General features: G+C 36.8%; 1 protein-coding gene across 9 annotated transcripts in view; it reads right to left on the reverse strand.

Annotated features, from left to right (window-relative positions):
- YAP1 (Yes1 associated transcriptional regulator) overlaps window positions 1-21,834 on the reverse strand; it is a 102,650-nt gene that overhangs the window by 33,089 nt on the left and 47,727 nt on the right. For 5 of the 9 annotated variants that reach the window (XM_087821584.1, XM_087821580.1, XM_087821582.1 and 2 more), the window contains exon 4: window positions 6,514-6,633. In XM_087821584.1, coding sequence (XP_087677710.1) covers window positions 6,514-6,633 — 120 coding nt within the window. The remainder of the gene's footprint in view (window positions 1-6,513; window positions 6,634-21,834) is intronic. The other 4 variants (XM_087821585.1, XM_087821581.1, XM_087821583.1 and 1 more) reach the window with 1 other exon arrangement.

A 21,834-nucleotide genomic window follows, 5' to 3' on the forward strand; every position in this document is an offset into this window, starting at 1 on the left:
CCCCCTCCCTGATAGCTAGAATACAGCTTGGGACGTAACTGGCACTCAAATATTTGTTGAGTAAGTAAATAAATACTGAAATAGTTTCTATCCTCAGTTAGTTGGATACTATTAGTAATGCACAAGAGAACCTCCAAGATGAAGCAAGTCCAGAGGTGAGATCTAAAATGACCTCAACAACCACGGTGGCAGAATAAAATGAGTATAAAACAAAACAATATGAACCAGTCTCCTTTCTAAATCATCCTGATTTATTTCAGCAGAAATCTATTTGCCTTATCCCTCGGGAAGTCTGCAACAGCTTTCTCTGCTTCTTGCATCTGAACCTCTGGGTTGGCACCAAAAATGGCATCACCAAATGGTTCTTTTCTCCAGCACATTTTATAAGTTACTTGCTATTAATGCAGAGTTGATACAAATATAACTTGCAACTCATTTTTAAAAGAAAACTATGTTAAGGTTTTAGTAACACAAATAAACCATTAATGTAAATTATCTATCATTCAGTGACTTTAAGTTTTGTAAACAAAGACAAAAATATTTCTTTGCTATACAATTATTTGCATCATCAAACCACTGTCAAGTAGAAACTAGATATTAATTTAACTTCATTAACATGTTTACTCACCCTTGGTGAGTAGTGGAGAGATTGCTTACCATGCTTGATAAACTATTTTGGCACCATCCTCCCGAATGTAATAAAATTAAAAAAAAAAAAACTGCAAACCTCAAATGTTAAACTAATTTTGATATTCTATAATCTTGCGCAATAAAAGATTCACTTCAGTAAGTGCTTGTTTTTCAAGTAAAAAAAAAAATAATAATGTAGTGACGGCAACAATTAGAAATAATCTCTAACAGTGTGTTTTAAATCAGGCTTCAAGTAAGCCCAAAGCCTGGACCTATACTTCAAATCAGCTTACACCAGGCTTTTTATTATGCAACTTTAAATTTCGGAAACAAAGTATGCCAACATGCACCATCTTTAAGGCAATCAAGCTGAACCCTGCTCACTTAAGCATGTTTAAACTCCTCTAGCTTCCAAGAGAATATAGACAAAACTTACCTACTCCACCCAGCACTGCCCATCCCCCATCAGATCTGTTTGCCTGGCCATACTCACCATGTGATAAGGCTTATCTTTAGATTAAAGGTTGCAAGATTTCCCTGTCTCCTCTTCAAAAGCAATTCCTAGCTGTGACCAGAGAACCAAAAGCTAAACTTAAAATGGTACAAGAGATAGTTCAAAATTATCTCTGAAACCTTAATGAACTCAAATCTGTAGGTTACTGAGAAGAAGCCTCAAGGAAGGGTCCAAAGCAGTCACTGAAGAATTCATAATCTAGCATATTGCATTAAATTAAGGACTGAAAATATTCTTAAAAGCATCCAGTATAATCCGGTCAGATTTTACAGATGAGTCCAATTAAGTTGAGTAATCAGATACCTTTCTGGACAAGCTGGTTATCAGAAGAACTTCAGTCTCTTAAACCCCAACTGAGGAGCTGCATTTTTCTACTTCATGATTTAGTTATTTTGAATTCAGTACATTACATGGTGGGGCAAAAGTAGGTTTACAGTTGTTCCTATTGAAAATAACACAATATTTAATAAATAATAATATAAGATAAACCGTTTCGAGTACTCACAACTGCAAACCTACTTTTGCCTCACCCTGTATATAACCACCATGTAGAAACAGGATGCTAGCTAATTTCTAACTAGATTTTAAAAAACAGATTTTTGGAGGGTACATAAAATAAAATGCCAGGTCAAAGCAATGCCATAGCTATTTTCCTCATTGGATAATGTATATAAAAAACACTATAATGAAAGGCATCCAGAGAAGAAGCGTGAACTGGTCAAGTGCCCAGAACTTTTAACACATTAAAAAAAAAACACCCGAAGAAACCACAGTTAGAAAAGAATGCTTCTGGGATTAGAGCTGTATCCACAAATTTGAAGGGAAGTAAAGTTCTCGGTAATAAAGGAACACATACTTTCTGGTCATTAGAACTTTCCTTAAATAGAATGAACTGCCTTATAATGTGGAAAGCTCCCAGTCAAGGGAGAGGTCAAAGCTGAGGTTGAAAGATAATCTCTTAAGAATATAGTAGAGGTGAGGCATGACAATTTACCTGCATGGCTTCACAGTCTGCTCCACTCACATCTCTCATAATTCTCTTCCGTAATTGGAAACTCACTACTTTTGGGTAATTTCCTCAAGATGAGTCACAACATAGCATATAAGTAAATGCATTAACCACTGGTTGTCTTTTTCCCTCTGAAATTTCCAGGTGTTAGTACTGGTGAATTGGATGTATTTCTGTAAGATTAACTAAACTTTCTTAAAATTTCTAGGTGTCAAAAAATCAATTTCAGATTCTAGTTTTGTCACTTATCTATATAACCTTGGATCAGCACAATTTCCCTACAATTTAGAGGAGCTCAGATTTGGGGCATTATTCCCTACTTCTCCCAGTATTTAAAAACAAACAAACATTATGTTGTTGGTTTGGGGAGTCACAATGACTGGCTGGCACTATAGCATTTAGTGGGCAAGAGCCGGGGATGCTGACTGACCTGCAGTGCCCAGAATACACTCCTTCTCTTCTGAGAAATGTTGATTAGAGGAATTACAAATTCCTCTTCAGGACCAAATTTTGTGAGGTTTTTCTGCTAAAAATGTTTAGTTAGCAACAGCTCTTCTTACCTAAATCACAGTTAAACATTTCCCTCTCCCCCTTTGTAAGTAGTAAATACCGACAATTTACGATAAGTAGAAAAGATTATAACAGGGTAAGAGAAAAAAACAGACAACACCCTTGTTTTTAATGCATGGATATTAAGAACCTTACTTTAATAAAATTCAATGATTAGATGTTGAGATTCTATCTACCCAAGACTCCACTAAGAGAGTTCTAAGTTTAATTCCTACAGCCTTTAGTGTCTGTCTTTTTTCCATTACTAACAGAACAGACTTAGGTATTTAATTGGTCATTAGATGCACTTTCATCAAAAGTAAAATATTACTCATAACAGCTATCAGAAGTATTTGGTCTTGAAGGGAAATGTTAATGAATATCTAAACAGCTAAAAATTTTAATAAACGTCTAATTATTGATGCAAAATATTTAACTTTGATAAGATATGCTGAACCACTTTTGGCTTTAGGACTTAAATTATATATAGATATATATTTACTTATTTTTTAAATTTCATTTCTTAGTATTTTAGGAAATTGTATCACACACACACACACACACACACAACACACACACACCCCCCCCCCCATATAGTAAGTTTTGGGAAACTGAAACAAAGGACCAAAATCAACATCTGGATTTTAATCACCTTTGACGTTTCCATGAATAGAATTTCTAGGCACAGAATTGTTATTAGGAATTAAAGGATATTTTGTTTTTGCCATACTAGATTGCTCAATACTTCCTTTAAAATGCAAATACTTTAGCCTAAATCTCTGGTTCCAACGTTTTTATGTACACCAAAAATGTCTTTATCCCAGTGGTGTCATCAGCACTTGTTTCCAGAAACACAGATTGCTAACACCATTTAATGTCCTTTAATATAAACAACAGGAATGATAACATTAAAGACCAGTTCACTAACCATTAATGTTTTGAAGGAGATCTTTCATTCTGAAGAACAAGAATTATAATATCTTTGAGTTTTCATTAGGGCTTTACTAGAAAATACTCGCATGATTGCATCGTCTAAAACAGTAATTCTACAACGTACTAGGAAATGTTTATACCTGAGACTCCATGTTTACAAGTATAAAATCTTCAGGACAAAAGAATGTTTATATGAAATAATGTAATGGCCTGTATAATACTCAGGCATCAATTTTCTTCAATACAAGTTTAAAAACATTCCTAATATGATTTCTTAAAAACAAGCAAATAAAAGCCCTCCTTTTTTCAAAGCCAATAAATATCAGTGAGTCTTTACTGCCATTGGATTCTACTTCATGATTTGTTAAAATTACTAATAAATTCTCTAAAATGATATAGATGTCAAAAATAATATTGTTTTTAAATGTTAAATAACAAGAAAATCAGATAAAAAAGAACCAATCCACAACAAGTTACTATTTAATTTCCTGAAATTATATGGATAATTTATTAACTTCATGTGAGATGTGAAGAACTGATCAACTGTTCCAGATATAATCTAAAGCATCTGATAAAGAAAAGAAATATAAAAGAGACCAGTGTTTAAAGGGGCTGAGTGATAAAAGTTATTAAGCTTATGCAGAGGTGTCTCTTCCATTCTAAAATGTCAAAACACATACGTAAATTTGATTTAAGCTACGAACTGGTAAATATTTTAATAGATTTGGGGTATATAGGATAGCAAACTCCAAAACCATAAAAGAAATAAACTGCCATTTATTTGTGTCTGCATGGCTCAAAAGGTCAGAAAGGGGATAGTTTATATTTTTTTGGCAGAGATAAAACACAATCCACTATAGAACCTCAGATTTCAAGGAAAACTCCTTCAAATTCAGCAGCTAACAGCTTGTCTCTATTCGCTGTCACTCTAGATCTGAGAAACCCACACTTTTTTTTTCTCTCCTGCCCCCCTTCAGTTATACTTGAGCTCTCTGACTGAAAAGGTCTGGAACAGATTAAAAGTCGGGCTACAAAATAAAAAGCTTTTGGCATGTTGTCAAGCCTGTCTGGAATACACATACACTGTGGGCCCAAAAAGGGAAACTAAAGGCAGTAAGAGAATTTTATGAAACTTTTTTTGGCACATCTAATTGTGTGCTTGTGTGTACGTATGTGTTGGAGGTAGGGAGGAATAATTTTTTTTTTTGGTACTTTCTCTGATTTAAAACAAAAGGCCAAGCTGTGTGTGTAATTAATGGATCTACGTAAGCTCAAAGCCAAGTTGTTTTATTTCACTGTTTTAACTGAAAATACTTTAAAAAAAAATCAGCTTTGTTCCAACTCCTGATTCTGCGGTGAGCTAAGAGTTAATCATCATCTTTCATAACCTTATGTTGGGGGGTAAAAAAACCCACAGTACCATTTAAAAAAAGTTTCCAAAACGTGGACAAGTTGAATTCATTAAAGATGATTTAAGGAAACATGGCTGTTATCGTTCCAGTCCATACAAATGGCAACATTAAATTCTCTACCTTACTCAGTTTCCTGTTTCAACCACAAGGGCTTATTCAAGTATTAAATAGTCTGAAGGTGCAAGTTATTAACATGCCACCTAACTTTTTTAACACCCAAATAGGTCTTGAAGCTCAAAAGAGTAGCATTTGAGCCAAGCAGAGTATCTGTCAAAATGACGGTCCCTGCCCTGATCACACCTTTGAATTTACTTGAATACGGGGTGCGAATCACAAACCTGACCAGTTTAGGGCAAACCCCAATGTTGGGGTTACTAAAAGGTGCACATAAAGACATAGGAGAACTGTGGTAATGTTCCTGACAGGGAAGTTATTTTACCCAACCTGCTCCGGGCTGTTTTTTCTCTCCCCTACCCCCAGGATTGTGTTTTGATGGCATTCACAGAGTTAATTCCTCTTTCCCGTAAGGGCCCCACAGTTGTTGTTAGGTCAACCCCTGTAAAGCTTCAAAGGTTCTGTGTCCCCTCAGTCTGACCTACTCAGTGATCTGCACATTGTTTTCATTTAGCTGCATTCAGTCCAAGACGAAAACTTCGAAACCACAATGATCTGCTGCTTTTTAGAGTCATTTTTCCATGGCTTTGGAAAAATATCTCAGAAACCTAAGTGAAAACAGTGAAAAAAAAAAACACACAACTGGATAAAAAGGCATTAAAGAGCTTGTACTATTATCAAAATGTGCACACTTGGGAGAGGAGTATTCCTTTGTGCAAATCAGTGATTTAGTCATGTGATTTGGAGAGCAACATGGCTTTGCTTTTTGTTTCCTAAGTGTAAAACAAAGAAAAGGACCTTTATGTGTAAAAAAACAAAAAACAAACAAAAAAGCCACAAGAAAAAAAAATGCTGTCATTGATCTTATTTCCAGGGTGACAGGGTCCCCGCCTCCCCCCAACCATTTAGGATAGAAAACACTACAACGCCCAGGCCACAAAATGGTCCTTATTGCTCTCTGAAATTAAGCATAAGCAGACACCAGGTCACTGACAAAAGCTGGGATCCCAGGTTTTATATGCAGCAAGACAGCCTGATTATTACTGTGGCTACAAAGGCCATTTTAAACAAATCACGGTGTCTCCCAAAAATGTGAAAGGAACAGTGATTCTGGTTAGTCAGCCACCACAACATTCCCTCAATCCCATCCCAAAGAGCCTAAGCTAAAAAGCTGACTTAGACCCGAATTTCTCAAGTTTACAGTGAAAGGTATAAAAATAGTACTAGAAAAGTTGGGTGAGCAGTCATTTTTTAATACTATAAAGTAATGCAATTTTATTTAAATGTACCTTCCCAAATTCACATACAAAAAAATGGTTATCAAAAATATCTAGAAAGGTTTTGAGATGAACCTTTACCAAAACGAGGGTCAAGCCTTGGGTCTAGCCAAGAGGTGGTCTTGTTCTTATGGTTTATATAGTAAATTTCTCCATCCTGAGTCATGGCTTGTTCCCATCCATCAGGAAGAGTACCTATAAATACAGAAAAAAAATCACGGTTGGTGTTTATTTGGTGCACCTAAAAAAAGTGGGAGGGGTACTAATTTAAAAATAAAACACATCTTGACATAAAACAATTCATTAAAACAAAATTAAACATGTATTCAGAGAAGAAAGGTAAACCCATATACCAGGTTCTTCTCCACTAAAAAGAAACTACCAAATAATAAAATCTACATCCCCAAAGATACAGAGCAAAAAAAAAAGTCAGAATTTCAAAAAATCCCCTTGGAAATCACGAGTCAAATAGTCATTATTACTGTTAATACAAGGCACAAAGCGTTACACCTCAGGGAATACCTCCCAATCCAGTTTTGTGACTACCTTCCTAGGGACTCCAAGGTTCTTTAAGAAGGAATACATATGAGTGTCTTCAGAATATCTAAAGTATCATAAACATTCTGTTTAATATAAAGCACACTTTAACTAGCCTGCCAAGCTCCATTTATTTTCATTATTTATGTGACGAGCTCACACCAAGAAAACGGTAACAGAGAAAACTAGAGTTCAAAAACAGCTTTTAAGCAGCCCAAAAGTTGCTAGGAGGTGGGGGTTGTGGCTGGGAGTTTAGGTTTGTCCGAGTTTTGAAATGGGGCAGGTAAGTGCTAAAACTGTCGGAAGGCAAATTTCCCAGGAAGAAGCTGTGGCGTGAGGAAACATCATCTGGGAGATAGGACTACAGAACATAGCAAGTCTAAGGTTATTCTATCTTTACGAGGTATGGAAGCTAGAAAACTGCTTTTGGTGTGTAATAGCCATAAAAAAAAAAAGCTATGAAATTACTAAATTCAAGCACATTCATTTCCTCGTCAATTCCTTTTCTCCCCTTTTCCATTTCCCATCCCCACCAGGAGTCAGGAGAGGTGAGTGTGAATTGGAAATAGAGTCTGAGTAAATGCTTAAAACGATCTATCTGTGGACCAACATGAACTGAGTGCTTACTATGTGCCAGTCACTGTTCTAAGTATACTAAATACAGTAACTCATTTAGTCCTTACAGTAACCAATGACACACGCAGCAGTGTGATCTCCATTTTAATGAGGAAACAGGCAGAGTGGTTGAGTCTGGCACAGCCTCACTAAGCTAGTTAGTATCAAAGTGATACTCAAACCCAGCAGCCTAATTCCTGAGCTGTTGTTCCTGAAAACTACATTTTTTTAAATTTATGCAAGACCAGAGACTGAGCATGCTTCTTGTGCAGAAACTCGACAGGTTTCTTCTTTCTATACTGGCCGCCCAGACGGCCTTCTGAGTGACGCTGGGTAAGTAACTCCGGTTAAACAGACCATTCCCATAAGCCCACGGGACCCAAAGTGCTAATTCTAGGCCAGCTTCATTTGTACCAGGAACAGACCCATTTGCTACTAGACTGTTGGCAAAGATCTGTTTTGACAGCGGGGGGGGGGGGGGGGGGGCAAAATTCTGTTAAAAAACACAGATGCGTGAGATCCTGGAGAGGCCACGGGGGGTGGGGGGCCCTCCCCCAGTCCTGGATGTGGAGTTCTGTACACAATGCTAACCATGCCCAGAGCTGGAATTTGCTGTAAGAGATCCCATGTTTACTAAAAGGAGAATGGGAGCAAACCTGTCAGCATGTATAAATCAAACCACTTTTCTCAGCAGCTTTCACTGTCACTTTAGGCTCTATTTCCCCACCAGGAAGGCAGAGTCCCCCAAACTGACCACCAACGGTTTGTTACCTCCTCTGATCATGAAGATGGCTCCAACTGTAAAACGCTTTTGAAAAACACGTAACTAAAATGCTAAGTTCCTAAGATACGCTGCTGAACAAACAAGTCGACAGCAGTCACTAGAAGCCTTTGGAAGCCTCGATGCAACAATCCCAACAGGCATCATTAGAGCCTCCAAACATGCCTGAATACATGGATTCCCCACCTTTTTAAAGAACGTATCACCCCGAGCTGCTCACTCACTCCAGCCTGTAGATCCCACTTACATTCTCTCTGACTGATCTGTCCCAGCCCCTCTCTAAGAACTCAGCCATCAGTGGATACCAGCTCTTTTACCTTACTGCTATAGAGTTTCCTTCCTTGGTACCTGACTTCTCATCTCCTTCCCCCATCCCAGTGTCTTCTATCCAATACCACCAGGGTCGTCGTCTTACAATGTTACCTAATCAACTTTAATGTCACTCATTGTTTTTAAAAACATTTTCCTTGCTCTCTGCCATCAAAAGGAAAATGCCAGCTGGACTTATTTTTTTCCTAGAATAGTAAGTCTTCTCCACACACCCAATTCCCATCCCCACTCCAACTTTTCCCAAAATTATGCCACTTCCTTATATGTGCTGTTCAGGTTATCACATTCTGCTCCACCCCCCCTTATAAACTTATTCATCCTTCAAGAGAAAGAGCTCAGGTGTCACCTCTTCAAGTAAGCCTTCCCTGATTACCTCCCACAAAATTATTAGTTTCCTCTTCTACTCATGTATTAACATTTAGCAGAAAGAGCTATAATTAACTTGTTTACATGTCTGTCTTCTTGGCAACGACCAGGTCACTCATATTTTAACTTGTAGGCTAGTATCTGAGTAATTGCTTAATAAATATTTAATGGAAGAATAATGTCCTGCGTTTGTAATACTTTGACCTTTTTATAAGTGAGCTTAAAATCATGTAGAACATATATTATTTTAACTAGGATGTTTATAAACAGAATATGTGAATGATGTTACTAATCTAGTGCCTTTTACTCCTTAAACTTTGTGTTCATAAATGTATTCATTTTTACAGTTTATTTAAAATTTCAAAAATGTTAAAAATTGCAGAAATGCATAATGAAGAAAAGCAAAAACTTCTTATAAGTTACTCCCCAGGGGGAAAACTAAACAGCTTCAGTTTTGTGAAGGTTCTGGATTGTTCTTGTGCACATTCCACAACATATGATTACCCACTGATGTCATGTTCTACCTGCACCACACATAGTATGGGCATCTTTTCTTCACACAACACGTAGGGCTCTCATTCTTTTTAATGGCTTCATAGATCTTACTATATGGATAAATTAGAATTCATTTATCCCCTTTCCCGGTGTCAGATATCAGAGTTGTCTCTAATTTTTGTTGCTGTTAAGTAGTGCAAGGCACCACCCCGAGGGTTCCGATGGCAACGGCACCCCTACACGCCCGGCTCCATTACCACACCACACAATGGTGACATTATTACACCTAACTCTACAGAATGGCTCTCCGAGCTAGGCACTGTTCTTAGCCTATCATACAGATGAAACACAGGGTCACTCAGAGAGGTCACTTGCCCGAGGCAGAGGAAAGATTTGAACCCAGGCAGTTTCACTTCAGAGCTTCTGATTTTAAACCACAGAATACGCTGCTTCTCAAAGATATAAATACAAATCCCCAAAACTTATCCAAGTGTTTCCATACATTAAATTCAAAGTGGAATAGTGACTTTATCCCTTTATACACAAGTTTAAATCATTAAACATTTACCATATGTCATATATCAAGTATCTATCATATATAAACCATTAAGTGTTCAGTATTTCACTAAAAACAGTAGACTTCAAGCCCTGGCCCCGGCAGCTCAGTTGGTTGGAGCATCGTCGCATATACCAAAAGGCTGCAGGTTTGACCCCTCCCTGGCTGGGCTGTGGACAGAAGGCAACCGATCCATGTTTCTCTCTAACATCAATGTTTCTCCCACCTTTCCTCTCTCCAAAATCAATAAACATATCTTTGTGTGAGGATTAAAAAAAATTAAATTCAGGAAACTTTTCACCAATACTCTTCTTATAAACCATAAACAATAAAAAACAAACCTCTAAATGTACTAATTTTAAGAAATGAAGATATAAAAGGACAGACAAGCCCAGTACAAATAAAGTGTAGCAATCGCTGCCTATTTTCTCACCAGTATTTCTAATTAAAGAATTAAATAATGTACATACAAAATAGAGTAACTGCCATACGATTAATTTTATAAGCACTCAAATTTATAGCAAAATATATATGCTAAACAGAAAATAATGCTTTATATATTCGTTTATGTCTTTCATTTAGCACTTGGGTAAAAATATGAGGTGGGCAAAAGTAGGTTTAGAGTTGTAATACAAATAAATAATACAATAATCAATAAATTACACAAGAATAAACTCTGTTTTGCATACTCATGACTGTAAACCAACTTTTTCCCACCCCTGTATAATGTTATGTGGAAAGAAATGGTCCAAATCTGAATGTTTCCTTTATAAAAAAGGAAATGTATGGATCAAAGGCAAAGAAGTAGAAGAGGAAAGATTATTTTTTAACAGCTTCGAACCACAACTGAATCCTTAGTATCAGAAAAAGAAAACTAAAAAGAAACCTTCAACCATAAATGTGAATTAAATAAAATACAGATCTGGGCTTTATTTACCAGGGGAAGTTTTTTTGTTTACTTAAATGAAAAAATTTAAGAAGAAATTCAATGACTAAATAAACATGTTAAACAAAGTTAACTGTTGAATAACCATGAAAAGCAGAAAAAGCAAGAATGATGTATTTGCTGAATCATCAGTTGCACAGGCTACTGAAAGTGTGATTGAAGCATCTGTAGGGGCTACAGTTAGAACGCAGTAAGGTCAGTAAGTTCAAGGGGAAATCTGGGCTTCCCACAAAACAACTTGTAAGAGGAGACCACAGGGATGGATGCCTTTGAGTTCAATCTAAATTCTGATTTTAGCTTGTCATAGTTCCTCCAATATGGAGTATATAAAATGAAGCAAATGTAAGTAGCAACCTTTTCTTTAGGAAGACAGTCTAAAACAGTGGCTCTCAAACTTCAGTATGTATCAGAACCACTTGGAGGGCTTGTTAAAATAGACGCCCCACTCAGGAATTTCTTTCAGTCAGTAGGTTAGGGGTTGGGTCTGAATATTCTCGGATACTGCTGGTCTAAGGAGCTCTGAGAACCACTCACTCTGAGAACCACTGACCTAAAATTCCAACTTAGTATTCTTTAGCGGGTACAGAACTGCTTCTCGAACCTATCTAACTTACAGTGTGTGTTTTCGTCCAGACTAGACTGTAAAATACCTGGACACTGGAGTATATATTATGCATTGTTCTATTTTATTGTCTAGTAGTGTCTACTACTCAGAAAGGGTGGGTTATAATAAATGTTGGCTGAAAGTAATGTGATTAAAATAAAATTCAATTAAAATCCTTTATTTATGTCTGTGAAACAAAATATCCTGTTTTTTTCTTTCCATGTAAGTTCAATTTCCACTTAAACTGAAGGCACCGGATAGAGCTAATTCTTTTTATTCAGGAAGTATTTATTGAGCACCTACTATATTCAAGCACTATTTTAGGCCCTGGAGATCACAAAAATCAAAACAGTCCCTGTTTCATGAAACTTATATTCTAGCCCAACAGATTCGTACAATACAATATTGGTTTATAAGTGCAGTGAAAAGTGGGGAGAAGAAGCATGAATGCAAAAATAAAAATTCAAAACAGTTTTTAGAAATGTGGACCAAGAGTAGCCGCACTGAGAGTGTGACTTTAAAGCTGAGACCCCAACACAATCCAAGTCCAAGCATGTGATGATCTGGGGCATGACCACTCCAGTCATGTGAAACACCGAGGAGGCCACTGTGGAGGGGACAGGTAAGCAAGAAATGAGGTACAGTGGTCCATTTTGTTTTTATCATCCAGACTCGACCAGAAAAGAAAACCTTCCATCATTTTAACCAATAAAGGGGTGAACAGGTAATACCTAAAGGAGATTCCCAAGACTAAAGGGCAATACCAATTTCTCCAAACTCACGGACAAATCAAAGCAGGCAATGAACATTTTCGTCCCATATCACAGACACACACACTAAATAAAGGTAGGCCTTTAGACGTGGGAAAGCTATGGGAGTTTTTCCAGGCTAGAATATCATGCCTGACCACCACACCAAAGTCTTTTTGGGAATGAAGGGATAAAAAAAAAAAAAAGACACGCCCTGAATCAAGACGGCAGTGAGAAAAAGGTCAGCATTTCAAAGGGATGTAAGAGGGTAAGACATCTGAATTAGGATAAGCAAGAGAGTGGTAGGCTGTACCTAAAGTAATTCATAAATTAGAATTACCTATCCTTGGGAAAATAAGTTTTTATATAGGATTTACTGCTACTGGTTGAATGGTAACTTCTCTACTTCAGCAAATACTAACTTCCTACATTTTTAAAACAAATAAAATACTCCATGTCATAGCACTGAAGGTGACTCAACTTCCTGCTCTTGCCTAAGGACACTCTTGAATTAGTAATGACTAACAAACCATCTGCAATATCCAATCAAACAAGAAAGTCTTGATTACACCACAAGCTAGGTGATCAACCTCTCCCCCTCACCAGCCCCACAATTCAGGAATAAAGAAGTCATCCCCAGGACACTGAAAGTTTGCTAATAATAAACACACCCTGATGAGTGGTTCAAAGTACAGGATTATGAAGTAATTTCTTTAGAATGTAAGAGGAGCTGGAAAAGTAGATGCAATGATCTTGTAAAGATATCTAAGATCAACTTCATTTTTTTTTGAAATTCTGGTTTTTTGTTTTTACAATTAATCACAAACTGTTCCTACTATATGCAAGGCATTGTTTGAAGTTCTTTGTAAACAAATATTAAATGATTTAAAAGCCCCACAGCATAGGTACCACTATTATCCTCACTTTACAGATGAAGAAACTAAGGCACAGAAAAGCTGCCCAAGATCACTCAGCCCAGGGTACTAAGTGGCAGAGCTGGGATTCAAACCCAAACAGCCCTAGTTCTCCAAAACCCAAGCTCTTAAGTACTACTCTGCAAATATGACAAACATTAATCAAAAGTAGTGTTTGTTTCTTTTATATATAAAATTTTTTAATCTACACCTGAAGATATTTTTTCAATTGCTTTTCAGAGTGGAAGGAGGGGAGAGAGGGGGTGGGAGAGAGAGAGAAACATCTTTGTGAGCGAGACACATCAATTGGTTGCCTCCTGCACAAGCCCCGACTGGGCTGGGGATCGAGTCTGCAACCGAGGTTAGTGCCCTTGGCTGGAATCGAACCCGGGACCCTTCAGTCTGTGAGCCGATGCACTAACCACTGGGCAAAACTGGCTAGGGCAAAAGTAACATTTTTTAAAAAGTTTTCTCTTCCTAGAACTTTCATGAAATCCCACACCTTTAGTCATATTTGTGTAGATGACTCCTATATCTTTAATGCTTCTCAGGGTCAACACTGGTCTTTCTTCTCCACCAACTGGATATCACAAAGTATGTCCAGTATTTTGAGTGGTCTTACCTTAAAATAATAATTGTGTCTGTTCCTCAAATAAAACTTTAACGTACACTTTCACACTTCCATGACTAAATTTTAACAGTAGCCCCCAAATTGATCTTAATCAACTGCAACATTGAACACTATATGTGCCCCAAGATCATCTTGCCTCAACTCCTGTGAGGAAGTAGATCTCTGGCTTAAGGCTCTACAAAGGCCACGGGAAAAATTCTCAAATCTTTATTGGGTCATTCCAGGTCGTCCTCTATAGTTGGGGATTACATAGCACCTCAAAGGTCCTGAAAGCATTCACCACTATTATTCATACCCCTCTGCACTCAGTCTTCTTTTGGCTTTCGGTCCTTCAAACTCCTCTCCTCTTTCTAGGTCTTCTTTGCAAGAAACCTACCCACCCTTCTTGCTTTGCTAAGTCCTACTCATCCCTCCCGGGTGTGAATGCCACTTCCTCAAGAGCACTTTGCCTAGTTTCCTCTCCTGTGCAACAAAGTGCTTTCTCTTTGGTAAGATGATTCCATCCCATTAGTAATTTAGTAATTTGTTCCATGCTATGCTATGCTAGTCCTCCCAGCTGCATGGCCTGTTTACTCCTGTCTTTCCAGTCCAGGCACACCTCACTTCACTGTGCTTCGCTTTATTGCACTTCACAGATGTGTTGTTTTTTTAATTGAAGGTGAGTCCCTCCACCAGCAAAAAGATGAGGACTCGCTTTCCTGCAGTGGTGTGGAGCCACACACACAGTACATCCGGGGTCTGCCCGCACTTAGCAGTGTCATGGACTTTTTACCTCCGCAGACATCCCCAATGCATTCCACCCCCCAGACTGTCTCCCCCTAGCCTCCACTGTTTTTACCCACTGAAATTCTATTCTACTCTCATGCCATATCTTTGTGAAGCTTTTCTCAACTCTGTCCTACTAGTAAGTCTCTTCCCCACCGGTCACTTAATATTGCACTTGTTTTGCTTTTTTGGATGCGTACTGCAGATTGTCTTTGCTCTTCCACACTGAGTTAAATACAGACCAGGTAAGTAGTATGGGAAGGATTTATCATTCTGCCCTAGAATAGAGAAAAAGAGTTTCTTTAAGAGTGGGAATACTCATCCTGGCCAGTGTGGCTCAGTTGGTTGGGTTTCATCCTGTGCACTGAAGGGCTGTCAGTTTGATTCCTGCTCAGGGCACATGCCTGGGGTTTCGGGCTCAATCTGGGGGGGGGGCATGCAAGAGGCAGCCAATCTAAGTTTTGCTCTCACATCAATGTTTCTCTCTCTCCCCTTTCCTCTCTCAAAATCAATTTAAAAAATCATCTAAAAAACAAACAAATAAATAAAATAAAAGGGACAAGAACTCTGTTTTGTGGGGGGGGGGTTTTTGTGTGTTTTTTAAAAGAATGGGAAATACTCAATTTTGCAAGGTTGCGGAGGACAAAATGGCAACATTAGAAACTATCATCAGGTCTGGTCTGATCTGTAGACCTATGGTTTTCGAAATATATAGTATGAAACGATCAGCTAACAAATACTGATTGCTACCTTTACCTTCCCTTTTCTTCAGCAAACTTAACTCCTACTCATCTATAAAAATCAGGTCCTGAATCCAACCACTTCTCACCACTTCCACCTCCACCATACCCGTCCTTACTTTCCCTTGAGTTATTGCAACTGCTCCCTAACTAATCACACTTTTAAGAAACTTACTCCGATTATACCACTCCTCTGTTCAAAACCTAAAAGTCCCTGTATAGAATGGCTTCCATCTGGCTGCAGTGGCCTCTTTGCTACTCCCCAAACGTGCCTCAGCACCTTTGAACTGCCTGTTGTGTTATGCATGGAACATTCCTCCCCTTTTCCCCAGATATCTGCATGATAGTTCATTCAGATCTCTGCTCAAAAGACATCAATTACGAGGCCTTCACTGGAGAATCTATCTAAAATATCTCTCGTTAACAAGTTACGTTTATTCTTCTCTTTCCATTTTAACTATCTGACATGTATATTTGTTTATATTCCGTATCCTTGTGATTTATAATAGTGCCTGGCACATATTAAAGTGTTCAATATTTATTGAAGGAACAAATGAATCTTTGGCTTTTAAAGATGTCTTTTCTACTCTCCCAACTACTTATTTGCGTGTTCCACCCCCACTTTCTCTGTCATAACATTTGTTGTTATAATTATACAGAAAAAAAAACTGTTTTAACTTGACTCTTCAATCCCTGTGCCCGTTAGAGTGCCTAGTACAAAGGAGTGCATTTTCATGGAATCATTTATTTAGAAAGGAAACAACTACCTCAAGGTGGAAACTGTGAGACTGTGAAAAATCATTTTCCTGTAATGTCTGTTAATAGCTGGATGAACTTCCTATAGAAAAATGCCAACCAAATGCTCAGAAAACTTTCTAATACACAACTCTTCAGGCTTTCTTCAGTGCAACTTGATTCTTCTAGATATTAACTTAATAGCTTAGAATTTTAGTAAGTACATTTGTAGAAGATTAGCTTTTGGTTAAGCTCATTTTGACTTCAGAATGTTCATAAATACAGCAACGACCTTTTGTTAGAATTTTAACTTAAAATAAGTTTTACTACCTTCTTACCTTATTGACAACAAAAGAAAATATTATTTTGGAAAACTTTGCCTATTGTTGCAGGACTTTTTTCACTTCACTGATGCTGCCTATATATGGTAGTCTATGGATATCATTTTTAAAGAATTACCATCTTAATCTTTCACACAAATATTCCTCTTATGAGTCATACAGTTACTGTAGCAATAGTGTAACCAGAAAGATTTAGAAATCAGTGGGAAAGAAAAATAATATTCCAACACTTATCAAGAGGAGAAATAAAACAAACATTTATTTTGTTCTTAAATGTAAATAATTTGTAAACTCTTCCCCATCCTCTACTCTAAAGCAAAGTTTCCGAAATTCTACAAATACACACAGAAATAAAGTTGAACAAGGGCACTTTGATTTTTAAGTATCACTATCTAATAACTCATTTTACTAAGAGAGCTGGTGGCAATGATACTAATGTAAACAATTTTCTTTATACTCTTTAAATAATAATATCCTTTTTACTCTTCGAAGTTAGTTTGTTGGTTAAAATAACAGAAATAAGCTTATATTCTTTTCTTCATTAGGTTCAGATACTTACACCAAAACCTCAGTAACTTTCAGAATGCAAATGAACTTTACCAAAAGATTACTTCAAAGACTTCTGATAAAATTTAAAAAATACTTATTTGTGCTCCAAAGTCATTCTATATATCTTTCCTTCGAAGACAGTCTCTAAAATAAGCTAAGAAGGCAGATTATAATCAAGCAAATAATTAATAATCTGAAATAATCAAGCAAATAACTAAATTATAGGAACAATACTCCCTAACACATTTTACATTTAGATAATTATTTTGGATATTATAATTCTCAAATTGAATTGATCTTTTAAAAAATGGAGCACTATAAAAAATACTGATACGTAGCTACTGAAAAACCAAGTAACTTTATACATCCACCTTTCAACATGATGAATTTGGGTTTCTTCATTAAAGAAATGAACAAATGAATACTTTAAAAAATGTAACAGGTTGTACAAGCTAATTGTTTTGCTGAGATATTTAGGGGAGTAAGGGTGTCTTACTGGGAGTTTATTTTAGAAGCCCAGCCGAGCAGACTCAGTGTAAGGGACAACAATTTATCAGCCAACAACTACTGTTCCATTTGCCAAATGTTGCTGCCTTGCCCAGGTAATCTGAGTTTTAATATTATTTAGAAAACATTGTTAAATTAAAATCATGAACAGAATCAGTTAACATCAAAAGTGATCCCCAGGGGAGAGGGAGTGAAATGCTCTCACAGTCAGAGTAAAATGGGCCATTAGCTGGCCTGACATGAGTGGCATCTGCTGCATTAGGCAGCAGGGTCAAGGAGCCATCAGTATCAGAAGGTGCCACGTGGGAGGAGGCATCACTGGGTTTAAGAAAGACTTCAAAAGAACTACAGTGAAGAAGATACAATAATTGAGAGCGAACGTCATTTGCAACTTGTTTGGACATTCTCACTGAATTATTTTTTTTCTATTTCACAAATATCTTTATCTTCATAGTCCCTATATTTTGTTTCTTTGCAATTGGTCCATATGTTTAAACAAGAAAAATGTTTCTCATTTTCGTATTACTAACCATTTTTCAGAAACTTAATCCTCAAACAGATCAAGAGAAACTATATAAAACAACTGCATTTCTTATGAATTAGTTATATAGATTCTGGATTATTATACTTTTGCTTTTTACTATTATCCCCTTTCCTATGGCCAACTCTTCATAATTTAGTGAGAAAAAAAGAAACCAGCAATTTTGGTTAAGAAAGATATTTAGGATAGGAGCTTGAGAGTAACTAATAAAATACAGTTTCTTGCTGCCCAGCTGCAGGGGCTCAGTTGGCTGAACACTGTCCCATGCACCGAAAGGTTACGGGTTTGATTCCTGGTCAGGGAGCATACAGAAGGCAACAGATTCATGTTTCTGTCTTTCTCTCTCCCTTCCTCCCTCTAAGCATGTCCTTGAGTGAGGAAACAAACGAACAAAAAAACAGTCTCTTACTGCATTCATTGCTCCAACTTTGGGCTTTGTTACAATTTTATTCCTGTGAATATTGTTGATATACTTCAGTAGAGCCTCATTCTATATACCCTGAGTTCAGATTGACAAACAATTTCTTTCTGTAATATTCAAGAACATTCAGAAGAATCAGAAACATTTTGACTATGTAAATTAATGTAAATGTAGCCCCCCCAAACAATGTGCTAACAGATTCTAAAAATTACTTTAAATGAAGAAACAGTGGCTACCAATTAATACAAACTGATTAAATTGTAAAATATCAGATCAGGTCACATTTACTTATCTATTATATATGCAATATATTATACCAAGCAGTGTATATAGTTAATAATAATTTCTAACTATGTGCCAATCACCTTATGTAGGTCCTGTCATTTAATCTTCACAACAGCCCTGTAAGTTCAGTGTTATATTATTGTTATCCCCATTTTCCAAGTGAAGAAACCGAGGCACAGTTAGGAAGAGTAATTTGTCCCAAATCTCCTAGGTAATGACAGAGGTAGGATTCAAATCCATGTCCACCAGACTCCAAGAGCCCTTGATTTTAACCCCTATTCTAGATTCCTTTTCAGTTCACTCCATAGGTGAAAAGCAGAACTTCAGAGTTTGTGAACCATGACACATGAAGTAGGAATTATCAACTCCTAAAACCTGTTGTCAGCTTTCTAACTTCTCAACATCCATGTCGTGTTCTGTGATTTTTGAAGTTAAAACCCTACACTTACTTTCTACCTGTCATTTTTACATTTTGCATCTATCCTCTCTTCCTGTCATTTTTCCTGGTAACAATTTCTCTTTTCCATCTGGTCTTTGGTGCTCTGATAGAGACTACACAAAGGGGGAGTAAATACAGCAGGAACACGAAGGCCGCTCTGACTACTCTGGTTGCCTCTCAACATTTCCCCCACTGCAATGAAGGTGTTTATTAGAACATTCCTCTAACATGTATCATCTTTCTCCATCAAGAGGGCATTTTCTCCACCCATCTTGAGGTATTTCCTAGGAATTCCATTGCAGGTTTATCGGGAAATCTGAAAGCGCTGCACTGGTAAGATTTGGGCTTAGTCAAAAAATGCCTGACTTTAAAACATAAAAATAATGAATCCCTTAAAATGTACTGCTAAGACATTTGATTGTAGGCTGTTATCAAAGGTACAATTTTTAAAAAGCACATAACTGGGTTGATTTTCCATAATTTAAATCAGAACTTAAGATTTAAAATTTTCCTAAACAGTTCCTAAACAGCCTTTGGCATCATTATTTTTGAATGATCAGAGTATACTTTCTTGATTTTACTGTTGTTTTAAGATTCAGCAATCTTGTGGGTCATTGTTAACAAGTTACTACTAAAAATTTTAATATCTTCATATAAATAAAGCTGGTTAAAGAGGAAGTACCACTTTTCTATCCTACCCGCAAGTCTTTATTTTCTAATGTATAACACAAAAATCACTAATGTTTACCTAACTCTCAGTATGCAGAACTATTTTAAATAGATTATAAGCGTACATCAAAAGGTTGTTAAATCAATATACTATAAGAGTAATACATTTAATAGGACTTCTAAAGGGCAATCATCTCAAATAATTTAATAGAGTAGTGTTTATATATGTAAATATCATTACATATTTTAATGTAAAGTAAAATGGAACCATTATCTTACTAAATTATTCAAATTTCCTTTTCCTCACCTTTCAAATCCTTTTCACAAAGTTCAGTTATTTGTTTACCAATTAAATAGACAGAGAATAAAATCAATCTTCTTTAAAGGACCTAGTTAGTCTTGCCTCTAAACTTACTTCCAGGTACATCTTTAAGTGATTTCTCAATTATATATACTAAGAATTCGAGCAATTACAAACTACAGGTCTCCAGTCTAGCCATGAAATCCATCTTTTCAACCTCACTTTTTGAAAAACAACTTCTAGAACCAAAGTACACTGATCATTTTTGCTAAACAGAATTAGACTAAATAAAAGAAATAAGATTTCATAAAATCTTAGAATTGAAGTGAATCTTAAAAGATCATTCAGTCCAGCCAACCATTAAAAAGCAGGTCTGGAGAGTCTAGAGAAAAATGACAGTATTTTAAGGAGAGTGGTCTGATTAGAAATAGAGCAGAACACAATGCTGGACTCAAAGATCTGAGAATTCTTCTTTAAAAAGAGCAAAACTAGAAAGTTCTAAATTAATTCATGATAACAATGTAAATCAAGTTGCATTTAGTTTGATTAATTCAGTCAAGTGCTTCAGAAGAGCTGTGTAGTTTTCTTTTATCGGAAGGCGTCAGATTAGCAGACTCAGAAGGCATTCTCTTCAGGATGAAAATTGTTAAATACCTTGTGTTACTGGAAGCCATGTGCTGCTTTGTTCCAGTAAATGCCCTCAAAATTTACCCTCACAAATCTTCCTCACTTTCTCTAGGCTCTAATAACTTCTTGAAAGCTTATTTTCCAAGGACAGACAAGAATCACTTTTGCTGCTTTTCTCAAGTAGAAGGTCCTGACTGAGAGAGATCGTTTTCTCTCACAGCTGTTTGAGAAAGGGTGCTGTATAGGTACTTTACAGCCTGCAAGCACTGTGGGTGCTTTCCAGATGGAGAAAGAGAGCCCCGGGTTGAAACCTTATTAACATGACATTATGGCTATAATTTTATGTGAACATGAGGTGTATCAAGATTACGGTTCCTGTGACATTCACTGGACAGCATTTCAATACCATGGAGAAGTCCACTATTTATTTTTAAATGTTCACTGAAATAGAAGATATGAAAGACAACATGCTCATATATGTAATTCAGAGTAAAAAGAGGTATTTACTACGTATCAATGGCCTCAACTTGATTTGGTAGTTAAGCCATTTGTATTTGTGAACAAATTTAGAATCTACACTTGCATTTCACATATACTTAATTTAAAGCCTTACTCTCATTTTGAAACTTTTGCTGACTTATTTTCTACTATTCAGTCAGTTTAAATTTTTATTTTTTCTTTTAAAAAGCTTTTTGGTTTCACCATACCTTAAACGTTTTTATTGACTTCAGAGGGAGAGGAAAGGGAGAGAGAGAAGCATCAATCGGTTGCCTCCCATATGCACCCCGAGCAGAGTTGAACCTCGGCCTCTTGGTGCATGGGATGATCCTCAGTCAGGAGCCACATGGGTGGGGCTCTTCCTTTCTAAACTCATCACACGGTCTGACATTCCCACTAAAGACAATGACCTATAGTATCTTCTTTAAATATTCTTATTAAAGGTACGGTGTTC

The sequence above is a fragment of the Miniopterus natalensis genome, chromosome 11 (assembly GCF_054644295.1).
Source record: "Miniopterus natalensis isolate mMinNat1 chromosome 11, mMinNat1.hap1, whole genome shotgun sequence".
Lineage (NCBI taxonomy): Eukaryota > Metazoa > Chordata > Mammalia > Chiroptera > Miniopteridae > Miniopterus > Miniopterus natalensis.